At 35.8% G+C, this 25,245-nt stretch overlaps 1 protein-coding gene across 4 annotated transcripts in view; it reads right to left on the bottom strand.

The window, feature by feature from the left end:
- Positions 1–25,245, bottom strand: part of PRMT3 (protein arginine methyltransferase 3) — a 129,958-nt gene that overhangs the window by 54,948 nt on the left and 49,765 nt on the right. For all 4 annotated transcript variants that reach the window (XM_082747368.1, XM_082747369.1, XM_082747371.1 and 1 more), the window contains one exon: positions 275–353. In XM_082747368.1, coding sequence (XP_082603494.1) covers positions 275–353 — 79 coding nt within the window. The remainder of the gene's footprint in view (positions 1–274; positions 354–25,245) is intronic.

The following is a 25,245-nucleotide window of genomic DNA, read 5'->3' as shown; positions in this document are numbered from 1 at the left end:
TTTCAACATCAAATAGCTTCCAAAGCTAGTCCTACCACTAGTATTTTTATACAAAGCATTCTTGAAATACCATTAACTTATAGTCCTGCATATTTTCTATAATGTTCTACTATCAACAGTATAGTAAATGACTGTCTTCAAACTTCATCTTATGGAAGCATCTTTCATTTCTATTGGGAACTTTCTCAGTCATGCATAGTTTATTTGAAATCTAAAGGTTCACTTGGTTCTGCCAGACTAAAATTACATTATTAAAACTAGAATTTTTACTCACCCGATCCTCCTTTTGCCAAGTATTTGTTCTTTGCATAAAGGACAGAATCTAACATAGACTCAAAAAGAAGAAAATAGCCCTGCATAAATAAACACAAAAAAGAATTTTAGAAATGTGTAATCAACATCCTCATAAGTATGTCAACTTAAATATCTGGGCTACTCTTTCTATAAAAGATATTTTTTTGTCTCTGCCATGTAATTTCCTACAAAGTTTGAAGTTACTTTTTGCATTAAATTCTCCAAGTACATTTAAAAAATCAGGCCAGGGAATAAAGTGGACCCAGACAGTTTATTACAGTCAAATGTACTGAACCTTCTTAATCCGTGCTTCTGCTTTCTAGACCATTGTTTCTTCCTCATTAATAGGAAAATCTGAGACAGAAATTGTTAATGTGCCCTCTAACTACCTAGAATATTGTAGTATTAATCCAGACAGTGGCTCTCAACCAGATTTTTGTCCACTGGAGGACATCTGACAATATCTAGTGCCATTTTTGATGATCACAACCCAGGGGGAAGGAAGGGTGCTACTGGCATCTAGTCATGTAAAGCCAAGAAATGTTGATAAACATGCTACAATGCGCAAGAAGCTCTATGACAAAGAATGGTCCAACCCCAAAAGTTGATAGGGCTAAGGTTAAGAAAACGTAGTCAAGGGGTGCCTGGGTGGCTCAGTGGGTTAAAGCCTCTGCCGTCAGCTTCGATCATGATCCCAGGGTCCTGGGATGGAGGCCCACATCGTGCTCTCTGTTCAGCAGGAAGCCTGCTTCCCCCCACCTCTCTCTGCCTGCCTCTCAGCCTACTTGTGATCTCTGTCTGGCAGATAAATAAATAAAATCTTTAAAAAAAAAAAAAAAAAAGAAAAGAAAAAAGAAAAAGAAAGCCTAGTCTAGAATAGCATTTCCCAAAGAGCTTCTTATCCAGTGAGTCTCTTCTGTTAAAAAAGTAAATAAAGAAAGGAAAGAAGGAAAGAAAAAGAAAGAAAAAAAAAGAAAGAAAAAAAAAAGGGAGGGAATCTTTAAGAAATCCCAGATGCTTTATCCTCCTCTTGAGATTCATAATGCATGTCATCACGCTGATAGTTCTGGGAAATGTTACGGTAAAGAGGACTACTGAACATATTTTAACTATGTGTTACTCTTTTGCTTACAAACCTCTTTCCCCCCCTACTTTACACCTATCAATAAATACCTTACACAACTAGTGTTCTATGTTCATGAAATACAGCCCTGTAGTACTCCAGATTTTAGACACCAGTAATGAATTCTCCACCAAGAAAGGATAATCATAGCACAGGTGAAAAGAAATTTACCACTACTGGTATCATGAGTAAGGGATCAATGACAGCTTGAGTCAGTCTTTCTCCTTCTAGAGTCTACCCCACTCCCCACCTGGAGCAGCAGGAAGAGTGAAGTGCTCAGTGTGGTGCTTAGCACAGCAAACACTTTCTTACTGCTTAGAGTAAACCAACAGGAATTCTGCCCTAATGACAGCATTCTAAATAAAAACTGTTCTCACTTACTCATTTGTTCTGTACAAAAATAACTGTTTGACAGGATAAATGCAATACTCTGTAACCACATGAACAAAGACTTTTTAAAGGGGTCTCTAGAAGAGGAAAACCTGCAAACTTGAGATGGATAATCTTCACAAGGGATTATTATCATTATTTTTAAAGATTTTATTTATTTATTTGAGAGAGATTGAGAGAAAGGGGAAGAGAGCATAAGAGTGGGGAGGGTCAGAGAGAGAAACAGACTCCCTGCTGAGTAGTGAACCCCATGCAGGACTTGATCCTGGGACTCCAGGATCATGACCTGAGCCAAAGGTAGTCCCTTAACAAACTGAGCCACCGAAGTGCCCCAAATCTTCACAAGAGATTAACAGCACATTTAAATTTATAGAAAATACAGCTCACAAGCCTGAATCACTTTTAAAAAAACCCCACCTAATTAAACTGCCACTAGCAACTCTATATTGATTTTTACCCACTCCCAGCAACATACCAATTCACTGAAAAGAAAATACTTGTCTACAAAAGAAAAATTTAGCAACAAAGCCTTTTATTAATTTGCTTACATTAGGAAAATTAAGGATTTGGTGGAAGCTTTCTTCTGGTTAGAGCATCTCAGTAATATGTCTAACTCTTACAAATTTGTTCACTATTAGTATCATCTGTGTATTCAAAGAACAAGAAACTTTAGGAAGTCAACTAAGAAATCTTTATCAATCTGACATAATTCATACAGATCTATGCACACAACTCCTTATAAATAAGCATTCATGTCCTGATTAAAGTGAATTTTAATTGAATTATTCAAAGAGAAGTCTTCTGTTTTCCTCCTAGTACTTCTTTTTTTTTCAGATGAGCCAAGACTATATATATGTGTGCACAGACAAAGGAAAAAGATCAGCTGGTAAAACAGGTTGACAGGGAAAAAACCAACCTTATTTGCAAGACTGCTGCATGTTAAAACATTAATTTAAATAAAATAATTCACATTTTGATACATACTAAATATTCATTAGTATGTCTAGTCTTTTTTGGAAGGGGGCAAAAAAAACTCATTTGTCACTGTCTCAAACTGTTTTTAGTATTAACTTTCAAAGTAGCTGGCAAAAAGCTAAGTATTTTGCTTCCTATGTCCAAACTGTCTTACTTCCATGTACTACAGATAAACCAAACTCTTTTCCATCAGTAACTGAAAGAAGCTCCTTCTAACAACATGCTTATTTACTGTATCTATAATAAAGTTATTATTAGCTATCCATTAGAGATTAAATTTGTGGCATATTTTAAACTGGTGCTATAGTCAATGCCAATAGTGGTGAAAAGGGTATACTCCTGGGTTTAAATCCCAGTGGAGTCCCTTTTTTAGAAAAGATTTTATTTATTTATTTGAGAGAGAGAGACCCTGTAAGCATGAGTGGGGCGGGGGGGAGGAGGCAGGGGGAGATGGAGAAGCAGACGCCCTGCTGGGGCGGGGGCTTGATTCCAAGACCCTGGGATCATGATATAAGTCTAAGGCAGACACTTAACTGACTGAGCCACCCGGGCACATCACGGAGCCCCCTTTCTCTATATGACCTTGGACAAATTAACATCATTGTACCTCAGTTTCTTCATCTGTAAAGTGACAACTTTGGTATTCTACTTTATAAGGCTGTTCCGAAGATTAAATATGTTAATACATATAAAAGATTAGAACAATAAATCTTATTAATTTAGCCTAACATTTAAGAGCTATTTAAAAAATATATCTGTGAAGGCTTGTCAAATTTTAAAATTATATTTAGTAAATTAGAAAATAAAGTTTTACCAGGCTATCCAGAATCATCTCATGTTTATTTAGTCAATGGGTCCTATAACAACCCATGAGTCAGAACTGGAATTCCTCTTTTTTCTTTTTCTAGGGGGTTTAGAGAATACATTTTCTTGTGTCACTTCTTTCAGACCAGTGAAGATTATGTATATGTGTGCACATATACATAATACAAAATATAAAACACTCAAAATTTCTTTACATTAAGAAATAGAATTTTAAAACCCCCCAAAAGTGATTTGGTCATATTGGCCAAATTAGTGCCAATTCCAACTTTAAGATTCTTCTCACAAAGATAATCACAAGGATTTTTTTCCCCGCAAGGCAAAATAATAATAATAATAATAAAATAAAGGAAAAAAAAGAAAAAAAATCAGCTTTATTTAATGCTTCAAATTTTGGTATTTACACTTAAGACACTCCCATATGTCTGCTTCTATTTAAAATAGTTAACATCAATAAGCATTTTTTCACAAAGCCTATAATGATTACCTTAGCTAAGCTTACAATTCTGATTAAACCATATTAGAGATAGTTCCTAAGGTTTTAACTATTCAAACAACCTAACATTATAGACATCAACAATAGAGAAGTTCAATGCCTTAAGTCATATGACTGGATGAATAACACTGGACGATTTTTTGCTCCCCTTAAAAAAAACACTGGTTTATGATTCTATTCCTATTGCTGCTAAATTCAACAGTAAAATCAGGTGCAAACAAACAAAAGAAAGATAATCATCCTTGGCAGCAAAAATACCCTTTCGATAAATGCCATGTTTTTCCTTCCCATTTTTTCAATCAGTCATCACTACTGATCAGAGGATTTCGGAAAGCAAACAATCAAATGCTTTTGTTGATACAGGTAAAGGACTTAGTACAGTTCTTGGCATAGGGTTAACATATAAAACCTGTGAAAAACTGTATCACATAATTCTTTAATTTGGTAGAAATCAATATGTGGGCTCAGGTACTATGTCATATAAATGGGCTAATATGGATGGAAGCAGAAGTCTAATGCAAGTCTTTCTTCTTTTTTTTTTCTTTTTAAAGATTTATTTATTTATTTGACAGAGAGAGATCACAAGTAGACAGAGAGGCAGGCAGAGAGAGAGAGAGAGAGAGAGAGAGGGAGGGAAGCAGGCTCCCTGCTGAGCAGAGAGCCCGACGTGGGATTCCATCTGAGGACCCTGAGATCATGACCTGAGCCGAAGGCAGCGACTCCACCCACTGAGCCACCCAGGTGCCCCAGTCTTTCTTCTTTAATCTTTCCCCATTTTTAACTCCCTTTACCCAATGCATTGCTGTACAATTAATAATGGTATTCTATATCTATAAATTTTTTTACTTCAGTATCGAGGTGTTACTTATGTAAGTATATGTTGAGGCTTCTATCTGTCAAAGCAGTTTGTAAGTCTTAACTTAAAGACTAGCTGAACTAATAAATCAACGGAAAAGCATTCCTTCAAACCAAGAATAGATTAATATTTCTTCACATTTAGACTCAGTGAAGACTGACAATTTCATTGGTCATTCATTTCACTCAGCAGTCAGATTTCTGCTCAACTATTACCTCCTCAAAAAGTATTTTCCTGATGTCTCCACATAAAATAGCATCTTTTCCCTCTATTACGCTCCATCTATTTACCTTACTTTGTACTTCTTTGTGACACTCGTGAATTAAAATGTGGTTTATTTTTGTGTTTAAGTCTTGACTAAAATGTAAGCTCCAAGAGGAGCAAGGACTGTTTGAAAGTACATTCCTGAGGGCTATAAATGTGGCCAGTAGATTGTAGGTACTCAGTAAAAAACTTCTGAATGAATAAAAAAATAAGAGTTATTAGTATCATAAATTATATTTGTTAAAAATGCAACAGTACCCGCGTTTTCTTATTTTCTCGTACTTAATACAACTGGGTATTTTAAGAACCTTTTTGAGTCCAACATGGTGCCTGCACTCACAACCCTGAGAACAAGACTTGGGCTGAGATCAAGAGCTGGCATAAACCATAGGACTTAAAACACAGCTCACAGTCACAGAAATAGTTGAATGACCCAGAATTTGAACCTTGGTTTAACTAGAGAGTCATGTTCTGAGTAACTATCTTATATTGCTGTTTTCTAAAATAAATAAATAAATTAATTAATTAATTAATAAAATTATTTATTTGCAGACAGAAACAGAGCAAGAGAGGGAACACAAGCAGGGGGAGTGGGAGAGGGTGAAGGAGGCTTCCTGCTGGGAAGGGAGCCCAATGTGGGGCTTGATCCCAGAACCCTGGGATCATGACCAGAGGTGAAGGCAAACACTTAATGACTGAGCCACCCAGGCACCCCCCATGTTACTTCTTAAGCTGATATACCTAACTGAGAATAAGATTTAGTGTTTGTATTATATTATACTACCTTTGTAATTAAGGACTCGAATGTTCTGAAATGAAAAATTTCCCATTAAGCATATCAAACAAGATTAGAATTTATAATAGGTATCTGAGTCATAATATGTCAGAGGGATAGCTTAGTTGGCAACTGGGTATAAGCCACTATACATTATGAAAATTATCAGTTTAGAAAATCAATGCAAATATTAGAATATATGTAGAACCAATATATGACATCTATGAGATAAATTAACATATCTAGCTTTAAATATTAGCAGATGAAAAGATTTATATATGTATTGCTAACTGTTGTCCTTTCTCTCAACTTTCCACTTTGCTAAACTTCATTTTACTATAGGCTTTCTATGTGATAGAATAGCCTTTAATTTCCTGGGAACTGTCCTTGGTTCTGAACCAAATCATTTATTACTGATATCAGAAGGCGCTCCTCCAAATGCCTGGCTCATCTGCAGTGTAATTCAGACTGTAATTTCACAGGCTACTGCCTCACCTGTAGGGGTGCCATCTGGAAGAGAATTATACCCAATATTTTCTCCCATGATGCTCATGGAGCACTCTTTTTTCCAAAGAGACATTTACTTTTTTAAAATTAAAATTTGCATTTATACTTCAAAAATTAGTTACTACAAAAAAAAACACATTGGATTAAATCTGGGACTAACATATTAACATTATTCATTGAAATGGGAACCTTATTTTTAAAATGTCTGTTCATATCTCAGAATAAATTAATGATAAAAGATACTTCTGATACCTTCAGTATAAGGTTTTCTCTCTCTTTTTTTTTAGTACAAATAACTGAGTTACTGATACACTCTTTGGCAGAATTAATTATTAAAAAGAGTGACAGGGGAAAGTTACAGATAAAATGGAGAGTTAATCTATAGAAAGTCTAGTGACAAATAATAACTGAATTTATCTAAATATAAAAGATTAGTTTTAACAAATAAGCAGGACTACAAAATCTAAACCCAATTTTCAGTATACTTCTGAAGCATAATAAATATTTCATGACACTTTTTTCCAATACTACTCTCCGTTTTATAAAATTTACTGTAGATAGAACTGTTACCTACAGTGACTAGAACTATTAATTGGTTGTTAACTGAAAACAATATGCTTTAAGAAAAAAAACACAAATAAATGCAGATATGTTTACTAATACTCTTTTTAAAAAATATTTTATTTATTTATTTGACAGAGAGAGACAACACAAGCCGGGGGGAGTAGGAGAGGGAGAAGCAGGCTTCCTGCTGAGCAGTGAGTCCAATGCAGAACTTGATCCCAGGACCCCAGAATCAAGACCTAAGCGGAAGGCAGACACTTAAGGACTGATCCACCTAGGCATCCCTATTTACTAATACTCTTTAAGGGTGAATCTATCAATGAGGATTGTCACAATTTTCCTTGCATAAACCACACTTATAATGTACTGTAAGTAATTTCCAGTTTGGGTTATTTTAAAATAGAAAAAAGAATCTAAGAGTACTTTGCCAAGTGAAAAATCTCTGAATTCCATAATTCCTACCTACTCGCTTCTATTCTGTCACAACAGTTTTACTCACTACTTTACTCAACAGGAATCTTTTTTACAGTCCTGTTCAATAGTTTATGCTAATTTTAGCTGATATTATATAAAGAAGCAGGGAAGCAAACACAATAAGCTCTTGGTAAACCTATAATACAACTAATACAAGCAAAACAGGAGGAGCACACTGAAGGTAATTTACCTGCTTTAAGTGTTCAGTTAGCCATTGAAATCTAGCACGTTATAGAGAAAGAATGCAGAATATCATTAATTTGCTGAATTAAATGCAGATTGGTTAAGGATGTGTCTACTGTCTATCTGTGTGACAAAAATATATTCTTTTTTTAAAAAAAAGATTTTATTTATTTATTTGACAGACAGATCACAAGTAGGCAGAGAAACAGGAAGAGAGAGAGAAGGAAGCAGGCTCCCTGCTGAACAGAGAGCCAGTGCGGGGCTCGATCCCAGGACCCTGAGATCAGGACCTGAGCCGAAGGCAGAGGCTTAACCCACTGAGCCACTCAGGCACCCTGACAAAAATATATTCCTAATGATGATACCTTTTAAAGAAAATCTTCCTTGATGTCCCATATTAGGTCAGGTGCACTTTATAATATGACCTCATTTAGAAGTTGAGTTATTATCAGTGCATAGGAATGAGAACTAAAGGCTTTCTCAACCTTGGCACTACTGACATTTTGGGCCAGGTAATATTTTATTGTGGAGACAATCCTGTCCACTGTATGATATGTAGTAGTACCCTGGCTTCTACCTACCACGGGCCCATCAGCACTCTTCTCCTGTCTCTCTTCCTCCCTAACCGCCTCCCCCCCACTGGCTATAAAAACCTAAGATGTTTCCAGACATTTCCCAATGCCCAAATATTCCCAGGTGGGCAAAACTGGATACCCTTCACCATGAGAACTACTCTAAAGACATCCAAAAAGTAACTGATAAGTACTTTCTCCTAATCTACAATGCTCTCTGCTAAAAATGTACCAAACTTAAGATTTTAAAGGATATAATATAATCTTTATTTCACTGTTAATATTTATGATAGCCTTACACACTGAATACCTGAATTGTAAAGTTTTTTTCAGTGATTCCCCAGACTATCTCTTGCCTCTTTCAACTTAACGTGCTAATGCGAATGAATGTATCACAAATGTGATAAAGAAGATACTGAGATACTTTCCTTACTGACAGCTCTACGATGACTGAGACAGGTGTTACAGCCACACACTTGGCAAAAGCAAGGTGGCTGCTGTTACCACGCAGCAAGAATATTGTAGGTTTTGTATTTGTTTACTGGGGAATAGGTAAGAAAAATAATGTTTTGAACATGTATATGTACACACAAACACACACAGACATCTTTTCAATGTTTTACATTTATGGCTAAGATAAACTTTTTTTTTAAATTATTTATTTATTTGACAGAGAGAGAGATCACAAGCAGGAAGTGAGGCAGGCAGAGAGAGAGGAAGGGAAGCAGGCTCCCTGCTGAGCAGAGAGCCCGATGCGGGACTCGATCCCAGGACCCTGAAATCATGACCTGAGCCGAAGGCAGTGGCTTAACCCACTGAGCCACCCAGGCGCCCTGGCTAAGATAAACTTCTTAAAGCAGAATTTCTGGATTAAAAGACACGCACATTTAAGAATTTGATCTGTGTCATCAAAATGCCTCCAGAAAGACCGACAATTTTTATTCCCAAAACTATCTAAGTGAATTAAAGACTTTCAAATAGCTTAAAAAGACATAAAGTCTGTGGAGAATATTTTCCTGTTCTGGGGTGGCGTAGAAGTATTAACTATAAAGAAAAAGATGTGAGTTTGACTAGATTAAAATTCAGAACCTCTGTTCATCAAAAAACATAAAAAGAATTAAAAAGGCAGAATTTGAAAAGATACCAAGCACACACATATCTTTACTTCCCTCAAAGAACACTATTCATTAAGAAAAAAACAGGTAAGGGGCTCCTGGGTGGCTCAGTGGGTTAAGCCTCTGCCTTAGGCACAGGTCATGATCTCAGGGTCCTGGGATTGAGCCCCACAACGGACTCTCTGCTCAGTGGGGAGCCTGCTTCCCCCAACCCTCTCTTTGTCTGCTGCTCCACCTACTTGTGATCTCTGTCAAATAAATAAATAAATAAATAAATAAATAAAATCTTAAAAATAAAAAAAAAAAAGGAAAGAAAAAGACAGGTAATCCAAAGGAAAATGGACAAAAAATTAAACACAATTACTATACAAAACAGGAAATCCAAAGAGCCAATGATCACATATAGAGATGGTGAACCTCATTACTAATTCAACACAAACAGAAACTACTACTGACTAGCAGAGTGGCAATAATTACAAAGTCATACGATGTCCAGTGTTGACAGGTCTACGGAACAATAAAAAAAAGTTTCACAACCTTTAATAAGAAAAGTTTGGCATCATCTAGTAATGGAGAAGAGCAGCACACCCTGTTATCTAGCCATTCTACTTCTAAATAAATGAGTAGAAAAGCACGCTTGAGTGTAATGGCACACATGTACCTGTATACAACAGCACTATTATTTGTTATGCTGAAAGAACTGGAAATGATCCAGTGTCCACCAATTGTAGCATAATAAACATACTGTTAAACAGTCACATAATAGAATATACAAATACAAAAATGAACAAATGATCCATACGGGCATTATTAATGAATGTTACAAACATGACTTAGTGAAGAAAGCAAAAAGCTATTTTTTAATATAAAAACATAGTTATGTTTTGAGTCCATTTACATAAATCTCAAAAACTGGAAAATATAAACTAAACTGATTAGGAATATAAATGTAAGTGGCAAAAACATAAAGGAAGTAAATGACTACCATATTGGTCAGTAGAGTAGTAAGCTCTCTGGGATGGGAAAGAACTTGTAGCAGATACAATTAAAAAAAAAATAAAAAGAGAAATTTAAATATATTTGAGAAGATATGTAAAAAAAGACATCCGAGGATGAAATTAGTATATAAAGATATTTGAAGAAAATTGAAGATACTTGGCAGCTGCATTTTGATCTAACTAATGATTACACAGGTGTTCATTATATAACTATTTCTTACATTGTCTGTATCTTCTGTGCATATTATATTTCACAACTTATTAAAAGGAAGATTTTATGACTATTTCTATGATATGCAATAGTTGGGAGAAGGCAAAAGAAAAACACACTCACATCTGTTTGTAAATGTTAAAATGTGTCTGGAATAGTACACAATTAATGAGAAAAGTGTTAAAGTAAACTAAAGGACCAAATTTAACAGAAACAAAGAACAATACTTCATAATGATAAAGAAGCCAAACTTTATCAATAATACATAATAATTCTAATGTGTATGCACCTAAAAACTACATAAAAATATCTGAAGCAAAAACTGACAGAAGAGAAACTGAACTATAGGTAGAAACTGCATTATTTTTCTTTTAGTGGTTAATAGAACAGATAGACTTAAAATAATAAGCACTTAAAAGATTTGATACATACTGTCAACCAATTTGACCCAATTGACAAGTATATAACAGTTCATTCAACAACAGCTGAATACACATTCATTTAAATGAGTGTGGAACACTCAACAAAACAGACCATATTCTTGGTCTGAACAAATTTAATGTAATAGCAACATACACATTATGTCCCCTGTTACCAACCAAATTAAATCATAAATCATTAACAGAAAGGTACCTAAAAAATTTCCAAGCATTTAGAAATTAAACACACTTCTAAATAATTCATTTACCAAAGCAGAGATCGCAAGGCAATATTGTGAGTTGAACAAAAAATTTACGAGATACAGCTACAGTAGTCATAATGGGAAATTTATAGATTTAAAAGAGAAGAAAAAAGCAAGGTGTAGGATAATATGCAGAATATGCTTATTCTAAACTAGATATAAGGGTGGGGCTTGCCATCTATTTTGTTCACTGCTTTATTCTGCCGAGAACAGCCTTAGCCACATAGTAGCCACCCAATATTTGTTAAAGAAATGAATGAATGTGCCAAGAGGTAGAGACTTATGTTATAACTTATTATAATGTTTCAGAAAGGATACAGTAGAATTTGCTAACAGATTTTGTTGGGGGATCCAGTGTAGGTCCTGAGTGGTGGTGTAAAGACAAGATGAAATTTGTAACGTCTATGTATTACACAGTCAAAAAGCATTTTACATGTATATAACAACTATTTGTCAGAGCAGCTCCTATTTTAATACTACTTCACTTGATTGTTACTTTCCATGCAAGAAGAATGAAAATAATAATAATAAAATAATAATAATAATAGTAGCAGCTACCATTTATTATGTGCTTGCTACTCTCTGTCAAGACTACTTCCTTCCTTCTGCACACTCTTCTGAAATTTGAAAAACGTCTACCATCTTAAAGGTCTTTCCCCTAGGTGGCACTCTCACTTAATGAACAAAAGACGGAGAGTCAAATTGGTTCTTTTGTTCAGACTGCAGCAAAAGGTCCAATAAGCAAGACAATCAAAGGTAAAAACCAGAGGTGCCTAGGTGACTCACTCGATTGAGTGTCTGACTCTTGGTTTCAGCTCAGGTCATAATCTCAGGGTTGTGATAGGCCCACAGCTGGCTCCACAGGGGAGTCTGCTTGAAATTCTTTCCCTTACCCTCTTCTGCCCCTCTCCCTGCTCACATGCTCCCCGCCTCACATAAATAAATAGATCTTTAAAAAAAAGAAAAAGGCAAAACTGAATCATCTCAAGATCTTTCCAAATGCACATATGGGTCTTACTCCAGAGTTACAGAACCAGTTTCCAAGGATAAGGGTATGAAATGCAGTATTAATTTTTACTTTTTAAAAAAGGTTTTATTTCTCCAACGTGGGGCTCAAACTCACAACAATCCTGAGATCAAGAGTTATGTACTCTACCAACTGAGCCAGCCAAGTGCCCCAAAGAATATATATTTTTAAAGATTTTATTTCTTTATTTGACAGAGAGAGCACATACAAGCAGGGGGAGCAGAGGGAGAAGCAGGCTCCCCGTTGAGCAGGGAGCCAGATGTGGGACACAATCCCAGGACCCTGAGATCATGAACTAAGCTGAAGGCAGATGCTTAACCGACTGAGCCACCAAGGCACCCTGAATATTAATTTTTAAAAGTGTTTTCAACCCCCATACAAGTTGGAAAAAAACCATTAATTATAACTGGCTATTCTACTTTAAAAATTACAACTAAAGTATTAGCTAGTATTTTTATTAAAGAGAATTCTATTGGAGTACATATATATATAATAAAACAATTTATAAAATATGCTAACTTTTGTTTAACACAAGTGAAAATATGAAGACATATATATCTAATATTTTTTATATAGGTCAAAAGCATAAAAAAAGTTATTCACTAAGGGACAAAAGAAATAGAATCACATCATTTCTTCATAATTAAAACACAAAATTAAACTAAATAAAGGAAGAAACAATGTCCCAAAGTGAAGAACAGGAAATAAATAAATCTCATTATATGTCACGTTGGTTACCTAACCAGTGAAAATAATTACTTCAAATGACTTTCAAACACAGTAAACTGTGCATTTCCTATGATATATTCTAGAACACAAGAAAATACAAAGAAATCTTCAACTGCATGTAGAAGCCTTACTGTTAGTAATAAAGGTGGTATAAAATTTGTGAAACTACAATAGGCAATTACATGATAAAGGCAATAAGTAATTAGCATTATCTTAAAAATCAAGATTTTCTGTAGAGAAGAAATATAAGTATAAAATTAAAAGCTTTAAAAATTCCATAATCTGGGACGCCTGGGTGGCTCAGTTGGTTGGACGACTGCCTTCGGCTCAGGTCATGATCCTGGAGTCCCGGGATCGAGTCCCGCATAGGACTCCCGGCTCCATGGGGAGTCTGCTTCTCTCTCTGACCTTCTCCTCGTTCATGTTCTCTCTCACTGTCTCTCTCTCAAGTAAATAAATAAAATCTTTAAAAAAAAAAAATTCCATAATCTTGGGGCGCCTCAGTGGCTCAGTGGGTTAAAGCCTCTGCCTTCGGCTCAGGTCATGATCCCAGGGCCCTGGGATCGAGCCCCGCATCAGGCTCTCTGCTCAGCAGGGAGCCTGCTTTCTCCTCTCTCTCTCTGCCTGCCTCTCTGCCTACTTGTGATCTCTGTCTGTCAAAATAAATAAATAAAATCTTAAAAAAAAATAATTCCATAATCTTAATTTGGAAAAATCAGTATAAACTCAAAATTTTTCATATTAAAAAAAAACTAGCTACATCTGTCCACGAAAATAAACATACAAGCAATGACACTGTAATGATCATTCACTACTCTGAAAATGGCAAATAAATAGGAAATATTGAGATTTTATCCTATTTTTCCTATTTAACTATGGTTCATAACCAAATATTTGATGAGAGAAAGTACTTCAGAAATAATTTCAGCTAACAAAGAATAATTGGTACAGGTAGAATATCATAATTTGGCAACTTTTAATGAAATAATAAATCTGAGAAATCATTTTCAATGCTTCTAAAACCATTAGGTAGGTTTATAATGAATAGATTAGCCTGATAGCTCCAAAAAGCCACTGATCAATTTTAGCATAATACAGAGACAACCAGAGGGGGTAAAGCTCAGTGGAAAAGCATTTGACTGCAGATATTGAGTCCCTTGTTCAATGCAACAGAAACTAACCACCACTGCTCCCCATGAAGTATTCTGGGGAAAGGGGGACAACTTTAATATGTTAAACCTCTATTTCTGGACCCCATATTTCTGATTTACAAGAAATACAAAGGATAGAAAAACATGTTAAGTGACACCACGAGGATGCAATTGTCAAAATCTAGAATGCAGAAAACTCTACAGGGCAACTGACTCAGTTTCTCAAAGAATGGCAAGAAAAAAAAAAAGAGAAGGTGAACCTATAGACTATAGATTTTAGACTTGATATCAAAAGCATGATCCATAAAAATAAAAATTGATAAATTGGACTTCATCAAAATTAAAACTTTTGCTCTGTGAAAGGCTTTGTTAAGGGGATTGGCTACAGATTGGGAAAAATATCTGCAAACCACATATCCAATTAAAAGCTAGTAAAAAAGAACTACCAAACTCAGCAGTAAATAATCCAATTAGCAAATGAGCAAAAGACACAGACATTTTATTGAAGAAAAGATACAGAAGGCAGATAGATATGCATATGGAAAGATGTTTAACATCATTAACCATTAGAGAAATGCAAATTAAAATTACAATAAGATATCACTATACACTTATCAGAATGGCTTCAATTAAAAAATAGTGAGAATATACAATGTTGGCAAGAATGTAGACAGATGTTGCCACTGGAATGGTCATGTATTGCCTGTAAGAATATAAAATGGTACAGCCCCTCTGCAAAACAATTTGGCAGTTTCTTATGAAACTAAACATGCAATTACCATATGACTAGCTATTGTACTCTTGGGCATATACCTGAGAGAAAGGAAAACTTATGTACACACAAAATTATATACACAAATGTTCATACAGCTTTATCTGCAATAGCCCCAAACTGGATATTCTTCAAAAGTTAAATGGTTAAAACAAGTATGGTATATCCATACCACGGAATACTACTAAGAAAGAGGGAGAGACTATGGATATGTACAATAATTTGGATGGATCTTCAGGGAATTAAACTAATGAAAAAAGCCAACCCAAAAAGGTCATATACTGTACAATTCCATTTCATTCCTGAAATGACAAAATTATACAAATCAAGAACAGATTAGTGACTGTCAGAAGTCAAGGCTGGGGAGTGGAAGAGGGAGGTGGGTGTGGGCATAAAAGGATAACAGAAGGGCTTCTTGTAGTGATGAAACTGTTCTGTATCCAATGGTATCACTATCAATATTCTAGTTGTGCTGTTGTACCATAGATTTTCAAGCTATTATCATTAAGAGAAACTGGGTAAAGAGAATAAAGCATTTCTCTATTATTTCTTACCACTGCACGTGATATAATCTACAATTATCTCAAAATAAAGAGCTTAATTAAAAAAAGATTTATAAGATAAATTAATCAAATGCAACATGTACATATAACTCATATCCTGATTCAAACAAATCAAGTGTAAGAATATATATATATATATATATATATTTATATATATATATATATATATATATATAAAATTCATGAAGCAATCAGGGAAATGTGGACACAGCCTGAATATTAGGAATTTTTTTGTAATATGGAATTGTGCCTATATTGGTAATTTTGTTTAGGCTCAATAACATAATACATAAAGGCATAATAAATATGGATTTTAAAAGTCTTTATCATTAAAAAAGATAGCAAAAATGTAATAGTGCAAAGATAAATAAAATAAAAACGGCAAAATATTGATAATTGTTGAAGCTAGGTGACAGGTGCATAAGATTTACTGAAATATTCGTTCTGAAGTTTTTACATTGGAAATTTTCCCTAATAAAGTGTTTTTAAAAATTAAAAAGAAAAAGTGACAGCAGTCTGCATTTGTAAATGTCCCAGGTACACAGCAAAACAAATGTCAAATTATTTGGAGTAAAACCCAAGCACCAAAGAGTTTTCCATAGATAAAGTTCATTAGAAAATAAACGGCAGAGTCTCGAATAGTACTACACACTCAAATAAACAAGCATCAAGCACCATGAATGAAGGCTAGTAGAAACAACAGTCAGCAAAAGAAGACCTGCAAAACTGCTGGTATTGTTTACAATTTATGAGATTAAGAGGCTTGAAGATAAGAGTAACAAGCAAACAAAATTTTAAAAGAACCTAAAGAGAATTCCTAGAAGTAAAAAAAAAAAAAAAAAAAAAAAATTAAAAAGAGATAAAAGAGATAAAACTTGATAGATGAGTTTAACAGATAATTAGAAAGATTCAGAAAAAATTAGTTAAAAGTTGGAAGACTGAAGAAATTATCCAGAATACAGTCAAAAGAGTCAGAACAACAGAAAATATGAAGAAGTATAAGAGGCATAGAAGATAGATAAGTCTAATAAACATGTAATGGCAATTCTAGAAAGATTTATTAAGCAAGAAACAAAAACTCAATAAAAGAATTCTGGTAAACTTAAGACTGTCTTATTCATCAAATCACACCAAAAAATAATTCAATGACAAGCCATGTGCTGCTAACAAACATAACTGATAGGGAATCCATCAGTGGTATCCATCAAGACAAGCTAGGTTATCCTACCTTAACAGTTTCCAAATCATCACCGAAAACAAGATTTATTTCTTATATTACAGGCTGACAAGAGTCATTGCTTATTATAATTCCTCAGGAGTCAGGCTGACAAGCTTCCACAGTAACTGATGCATAGAAAGGGGATAAGGCAAACTGTGTACTGGATATTAAACATTCTGTCTGGATAGGACTTTCACTGGCCAGAATAAGCCACAGGGCCACATCTGACTTTGAAGGGGACAGAGAGTTAAATTCTATTATGTGCCCAGAAACCACGAGATGCAGAAAACATAACAAGAGTCCTAACAACAGACTGGCAACTCAAATACATAAGGAGTGCTCAGAAAAATAATAAAAAAAAAAAAAAGATCTTCAAAAGAAATTGACTGAAATTTCACGGAATGCACCATGAGCCATAAGCACACTGAATGTGGGAACTGTTAGTTCTTAAACATTATGAAGTATTTGAATTATGTAGTGCCTCTCAAATTCTTACACAATTGCACTCCAGAATTTCCTTCTCTGGTTACATAATGAAATGGAAAAAAAATAGAAATTAAAAACAGTCACAAAATTGATTATTTATCATCTTGGGAACAAGCTTGTAATGGGTTTTATCTGTTGGCCATGTAAAAGAATGAGATTTCTTTCCATCTTTGCAATCTCTTCGTGATTGCCTGTGATGCACATCACAGTCTGGCTTACTGCTTATCTAACATAAAAAACTGTGTGTGCATTTTCTCTACTAAAAAACAGTAGTCACAATAGAACTGAACAAGAAAAGAGAAAATGATGTCAAAACTGATATCCATAAGAAAACAAATGTAAAAGAGGTGCTCTTCAGGGTTTACTGGTTCTGCAATGAGGGCCCTGAGAGCACTTCATCAGCTTATGTGCAGAACAAGGGTGCAATGCCTTTGCTTTATTAATGGTAGATTATCTCCCCCAATATAATACTTGAGTGTTTATTCTTTTAATAACAGCATAAAGGATAATAATTCAGGAAAAAAGAAATACTTAAAACTATTTTTAAAAATCACTTTACTGTTGGGACACCTGGGTGGCTCAGTTGGTTAAGCGTCTGCCTTTGGCTTAGGTCATGATCCCAGGGTCCTGAGATCAAGTCCCTTATCGGGCTCCTTCCTCAGCAGGGAGCCTGCTTCTCCCTCCACCTGCCATACCCTGCTTATGCTCTCTCTCTCGCTGACAAACCAAAAATAAAATCTTACCCAAAAAATCAATTGAATGTGGGATTCAGCTAAATCAGTACTTAGAAGTATTAGCTTAAACGCCAAATACTAGAAAAAAAAAAGTTGGAAATCAATGATCTACACTTCCTTTTCAAGAAGCTAGAAAAGAGCAGCAAATCAAACTCTAAAGAGAGTAGAAGGAAATAATAGAGACTGAAGCAGGAATCAATACGATAGAAAACAAATGCTAATTGAGAAAAATCAACAAAGGCACAATTTGGGTTCCTTGAAAAGAGCAGTAAGTGACAAACCTTTAGCAAAACTGATCAAGACAAATTACATGTCATTTCCTAATAACAGGAACTAGTTTAAGCCTTGAGTTTGTTTCTGGTCACTTGCCTTTATTGGCTAGAAGCACAAATTAATAAAATTAAGACTGAAGAGTGAATTCCTGAGAAGGGCCTCACATTCACTCAACTTCATGTTACTTTAAATTGGGTATTCCCAAATAAATGTTCTAGTATTAAAAATGGATAAAGGGGAAAAAATGGGTAAAGGGAAGAGAATGGAAAATGGAGCAGACCAAATCGATGGTCTGCTGAAGTATTTACTCAGTATTTACACTACTGAAGTATTTACTCAAAATATATAATCTACCAAAAACAGGTCAGAAAAAAACATTTCATTAATTAGAACAGATCAAAATTTACTGTAACTCACTCCTGCCCTAATTCTCACTTCAACTAACTAAACAGTGACTTCATAGTTCTGCCATCTAAATTTTACCAATTTGGAGCCTCTAGTAAAGAAAATATAACATGTAACAGATCTGTACTCCAAGAGAAGAAAACCTCTGAGGACAATTCTCTTCATTAAGCCTTTTTAAAAAAAAATTTTTTTAATAAACATATAATGTGTTTTTATCCCCAAGGGTACAGGTCTGTGACTCCCCAGGTTTACACATTTCACAGCACTCATCATAGCACATACCCTCCCCAATGTCCACATCCTCACCACCCTCTCCCGTCCCCACTCCCCCCAGCAACCCTCAGTCTGTTTTTTGAGATTGAGTCTTTTATGGTTTGTCTACCTCCTGATCCCATCTTCTTTCATTTTTTCTTTTCCTACTCCCCAAACCCCCCATGTTGCATCTCCACTTCCTCATATCAGGGAGATCATATGATAGTTGTCTTTCTCTGACTGACTCACTTCGATAAGCATAATACCCTCTAGTTCCATCCACATCGTCGCAAATGGAAAATGGCAAGATTTCATTTCTCTTGATGGCTGCATAGTATTCCATTGTATATAAATACCACCTCTTCTTTATCCATTCATCTGTTGATGGACATCTAGATTCTTTCCATAGTTTGGCTATTGTGGACATTGCTGCCATAAACATTTGGGTGCATGTGCCCCTTTGGAGCACCACGTTTGTATCTTTAGGAGATATACCCAGCAGTGCAATTGCTGGGTCATAGTGTAGCTCTACTTTCAGTTTTTTGAGGAATCTCCACACTGTTTACCAGAGCAGCTGCACCAGCTTGCATTCCCACCAGCAGTGTAGGAGGGTTCCCCTTTCTCCACATCCTTGCCAGCATCTGTCATTTCCTGACTGGTTAATTTTAGCCATTCTGACTGGTGTGAGGTGGTATCTCATTGTGGTTTTGATTTGTATTTCCCTGATGCCAAGAGATGTGGAGCACTTTTTCATTTGTCTCTTGGCCATCTGGATGTCTTCTTTGCAGAAATGTCTGTTCATGTCCTCTGCCCATTTCTTGATTGGATTATTTGTTCTTTGGATGTTGAGTATGCTAAACTCTTTATATATTTTGGATACTGGCCCGTTATCTGATATGTCCTTTGCAAATATCTTCTCCCATTCTGTCAGTTGTCTCTTGGTTTTGTTAACTGTTTCCTTTGCTGTGCAAAAGCTTTTGATCTTGATGAAATCCCAATAGTTCATTTTTGTCCTTGCTTCCCTTGCCTTTGGTGATGTTCCTAAGAAGATGCTGCTGCGGCTGAGGTCGAAGAGGTTGATGCCTGTGTTCTCCTCAAGGAATTTGATGAACTCCTTTCTCACATTGAGGTCCTTCATCCATTTTGAGTCTATTTTCGTGTGTTGTGTAACGACGTGGTCCAATTTCATTTTTCTGCATGTGGCTGTCCAATTTTCCCAGCACCATTTGTTGAAGAGGCTGTCTTTTTTCCATTGGACATTCTTTCTTGCTTTGTCGAAGATTAGTTGACCATAGAGTTGAGGGTCTATTTCTGGGCTCTCTATTCTGTTCCATTGATTTATGTGTCTGTTTTTGTGCCAGTACCATACTGTCTTGATGATGACAATTTGTAATAGAGCTTGAAGTCCGGAATTGTGATGCCACCAACTTTGGCTTTCTTTTTCAATATCCCTTTGGCTATTCGAGGTCTTTTCTGGTTCTATATAAATTTTAAAAGATTATTTGTTCTATTTCTTTGAAAAAAATGGATAGGATTTTGGTAGGGATTGCATTAAACGTGTAGATTGCTTTAGGTAGATTAGACATTTTCACAATATTTCTTATTCTAATCCATGAGCATGGAACAGTTTTCCATTTCTTTGTGTCTTCCTTGATTTCTTTCATGAGTACTTCATAGTTTTCTGAGTATAGATTCTTTGCCTCTTTGCTTAGGTTTATTCCTAGGAATCTTATGGTTTTGGGTGCAACTGAAAATGGGATTGACTCCTAATTTCTCTTTCTTCTGTCTTGTTGTTGGTGTAAAGAAATGCAACTAATTTCTGTGCATTTGACATTATATCCTGACACTTTACTGAATTCCTGTACAAGTTCTAGCAGTTTTGGAGTGGAGGCTTTTGGGTTTTCCACATATAGTATCATATCATCTGCGAAGAGTGATAGTTTGACTTCTTCTTTGCCAATTTGGATGCCTTTAATTTCTTTTTGTTGTCTTATTGATGAGGCTAAGACTTCTAGTACTATGTTGAATAGCAGTAGTGATAATGGATATCCCTGCCTTGTTCCTGACCTTAGCGGAAAAGCTTTCAGTTTTTCTCCATTGAGAATGATATTTGTAGTGGGTTTTTCATAGATGGCTTTGATAATATTGAAGTATGTGCCCTCTATCCCTACATTTTGAAGAGTTTTAATCAGGAAGGGAGGCTGCACTTTGTCAAATGCTTTTTCAGCATCTATGGAGAGTATCATATGGTTCTTGTTCTTCCTTTTATTAATGTATTGTATCACATTGATTAATTTGCGGATGTTGAACCAACCTTGCAGCCCTGGAATAAATCCCACTTGGTTGTGGTGAATAATCTTTTTAATGTACTGTTGGATCCTACTGGCTAGTATTTTGGTGAGAATTTTCGCATCTGTGTTAATCAAGGATATTGGTCTGTAATTCTCTTTTTTGGTGGGATCCTTGTCTGTTTTTTGGTTCAAGCTGATGCTGGCCTCATAAAATGAGTTTGGAAGTTCTCCTTCTATTTTTATTTTTTTAAACAGTTTCAGGAAAATAGGAATTAATTCTTCTTTAAATGTTTGGTAGAATTCCCCTGGGAAACCTGGGCTTTTGTTTGTTTGGAGATTTTTGATGACTGTTTCAATCTCCTTACTGGTTATGTGTCGGTTCAGATTTTCTATTTCTTCCTGGCTCAATTGTGGTAGTTTATATGTTTCTAGAAATGTATCCATTTCTTCCAGATTGCCAAATTTGTTGGAGTTGAGGTGCTCAGAGTATGTGCTTATAATTGTTTGTATTTCTTTGGTGTTAGTTGTGATCTCCCCTCTTTTATTCATGATTTTATTTATTTGGGTCCTTTCTCTTTCCTTTTTGATAAGTCTGGCCAAGGGTTTATCAATCTTATTGATTCTTTTGAAGAACCAGCTCCTAGTTTCATTGATTTGTTCTATTTTTTTTTTTTTTTTTTTTTTTTTAGTTTCTATTTCATTGATTTCTGCTCTGATCTTTATGATTTCTCTTCTCCTGCTGGGCTTAGGCTTTCTTTGTTGTTCTTTCTCCAGCTCCTGTAGGTGTACGGTTAGGTTGTATACTTGAGGACTTTCCTGTTTCTTGAGAAAGACTTGTACCGCTATGTATTTTCCTCTCAGGACTGCTTTTGTTGTGTCCCACAGATTTTGATCCATTGTGTTTTCATTATCATTTGTTTCCATGAATTTTTTCAATTCTTCTTTAATTTTTGGGTTGATCCATTCATTTTTTAGAAGGTTGCTGTTTAGTCTCCATGTATTTGGGTTCTTTCCAAATTTCCTCTTGTGATTGAGTTCTAGCTTCAGAGCACTGTGGTCTGAAAATATGCAAGAATGATCTCAATCTTTTGATAGCAGTTGAGACCTGATTTAGGACCCAGGATGTGGTCTATTCTGGAGAATGTTCTATGTGCACTAGAGAAGAATGTGTTTTCTGTTGCCTTGGGATGGAATGTTCTGACTATATCTGTGATATCCATCTGGTTCAGTGTGTCATTCAGGCCTTTATTTCCTGTTGATCTTTTGCTTGGATGATCTGTCCATTTCAGTGAGGGGAGTGTTAAAGTCCCTACTATTATTGTACTATTGTTGATGTGTTTCTTTGATTTTGTTATTAACTGGTTTATATAGTTCGCTGCTCCCATGTTAGGGGCATAGATATTTAAAACTGTTAGATCTTCTTGTTGGACAGACCCTTTGAGTATGATATAGTGTCCTTCCTCATCTCTTATTATAGTCTTTGGCTTAAAAATCTAATTGATCTGATATAAGCATTGCCACCCCAGCTTTCTTCTTATGTCCATTAGCATGGTACATTGTTTTCCACCTCCTCACTTTAAATCTGGAGGTGTCTTTGGGTCTAAAATGAGTTTCTTGTAGGCAGCATATTGATGGGTTTTGTTTTCTTATCCAATCTGATACCCTGTGTCTTTTGATTGGGGAATTTAGCCCATTTACATTCAAGGTAACTATTGAGAGATATATGAATTTAGTGCCATTGTATTGCCTGTAAGGTGACTGTTACTGTATATTGTCTCTGTTCCTTTCTGATCTACTATTTTTAGAGTCTCTCTTTGCTTAGAAGACCCCTTTCAATATTTCCTGTAGAGCTGGTTTGGTGTTTGCAAATTCTTTCAGTTTTTGTTTGTCTGGAAGCTTTTGATCTCTCCTTCTGTTTTCAATGATAGCCTAGCTGGATATAGTATTCTTGGCTGCATGTTTTTCTTGTTTAGTGCTCTGAATATATCATGCCAGTTCTTTCTGGCCTGCTAGGTCTTTGTGGATAAGTCCACTGCCAATCTAATGTTTTTACCATTGTATGTTACAGACTTCTTTTCCTGGGCTGCTTTCAGGATTTTCTCTTTGTTGCTAAGACTTATAAATTTTACTATCAGGTGATGAGGTGTGGACCTATTTTTACTGATTTTGAGGGGCATTCTTAGCATCTCCTGGATTTTGATGTTTGTTCCCTTTGCCATTTTAGGGAAATTCTCTACAATAATTCTCTCCAATATACCTTCTGCTCCTCTCCCTCTTTCTTCTTCTTCTGGAATCCCAATTATTCTAATGTTGTGTCGTCTTATGGTTTCACTTATCTCTCGAATTCTCTCCTCGTGGTCCAGTATTTTAGTTTATCTCTCTTTTGCTCAGCTTCTGTATTCCCTGTTATTTGGTCTTCTGTGTCACTAATTCTTTCTTCTGCCTCATTTATCTAAGCGGTAAGAGCTTCCATTTTTTATTTCACCTCATCAATAGCTTTTTTGATTTCAATTTGGTTAGATTTTAGTTCCTTTATTTCTCCAGAAAGGGCTTTTATCTCTCTGGAGAGGGTTTCTCTTATATCTTTCATGCCTTTTTCAAGCCCGTCTAGAACCTTGAGAATCGTCATTCTGAACTCTAGATCTGTCATATTACCAATGCCCATATTGATTAGGTCCCTAGTCTTTGGTACTCCTTCTTGTTCTTCTTTTTGTGGTGAGTTTTTCCGCCTTGTCATTTTGTCCAGGTAAGAATATATAAAGGAGCAAATAAAATGTTAAAAGGGTGGCAAAGACCCCAGGGAAATGTGCTTTAACCAAATCAAAAGGGACTCCAAATGGTGGGAGGGAGAAAGGGGATAAATAAAAAAAAAAAAAAAAAAAGGAAAAAATATTAAAAAAAGAAAACATGTATATACAAAAAATATAGTTAGATACAATGGAGGATAAAACATGACTATAATAATGAAGGTTCAAAAAAGAGAATTATTATTGTTTATTTTTGTAAGGCATTGTTAAGATAAACTAGTTTTTAAAAAAAAGTTAAAAAAGGAAAGGGCAAAAGTTAAAAAAAAAATTAGCAGAAGAAAAAAGAAAAAAATATTAACTGCAAGACTAAAGAACCATGGGGAGAAAGCCATGAATTCCTTGCTTTGCTTTCTCCTCTTCTGGAATTCTGCTGTTCTCCTTAGTAAGTGAAGTTGGTCTTGGCTGGGTTTCTTATTGATCTTCTGGGGGAGAGGCCTGTTGTAGTGATTCTCAAGTGTCTTTGCCCCAGGTGGAATTGCCCCGCCCTTACCAGGAGCTGGGCTAAGTAATCCGCTTGGGTTTGCTTTTGGGAGCTTTTGTTCCCTGAGCGCTTTCTGCCTAGTTCCGGAGGGTGTGAATGATAATGGCAGACTCCTGATCTCTGGCCCGGAACAGCTGAAAGCTTGGGTCCTGTTCCTCAGTGAGTCCTCAGAGAAAAGCACCCATCCACCCCCATCTCCCTGGCCTCTGGTCGCGTTTGGAGAAAAGCGCTCAGTTGCTCACTCTTGGAGAAAAGCGCCCGGTCGCTTCCACTCCCTGGCCTCCAGCTGTGCTCCGAGCTCACCCAGCCTGCAACCGGCCTAATAATACCTGGGAGCTCTAATACCTGCGAGCTCTGTGACACTCAGACACCTCCGGTCCTTCTGTGATCCTGCGGGACCTGGGGTTACACTGACCCCACATGGGCTTCACCCTGGTTTAGCCTCTGGAGTGATGTCCCTCAGTGGAGCAGACATTTAAAAGTCCTGATTTTGTGCTCCATTGCTGCGCTGCTTGCCGGGAGCCGGCCCCTCCCCTCATCAAGCCTTTTTAAATCAGTTTCAGAAAGCAGTGTAAGTCATGGCTTCTTAAACTTGTCCCTTAAAGTAGCTCTAATGGCAAAAGAGAATGAACTGAAACTCCCAAAGAACTAGGAAGGACTTAGTAAAATCAACCCTGGGAAGACTCAAAAAGCTATGAAGGCTAAAGTTTTATCTTAAAAATTTGTGAAATTTTGCATTCCGCTTCAAAGAAAT

The sequence above is a fragment of the Mustela nivalis genome (genome assembly GCF_964662115.1).
Source record: "Mustela nivalis genome assembly, chromosome: 9".
NCBI classification, from domain to species: Eukaryota; Metazoa; Chordata; class Mammalia; order Carnivora; family Mustelidae; genus Mustela; species Mustela nivalis.
The sequence above is the reverse complement of the archived record's forward strand: the minus strand, read 5'-3'. Positions and strand labels throughout refer to the sequence as shown.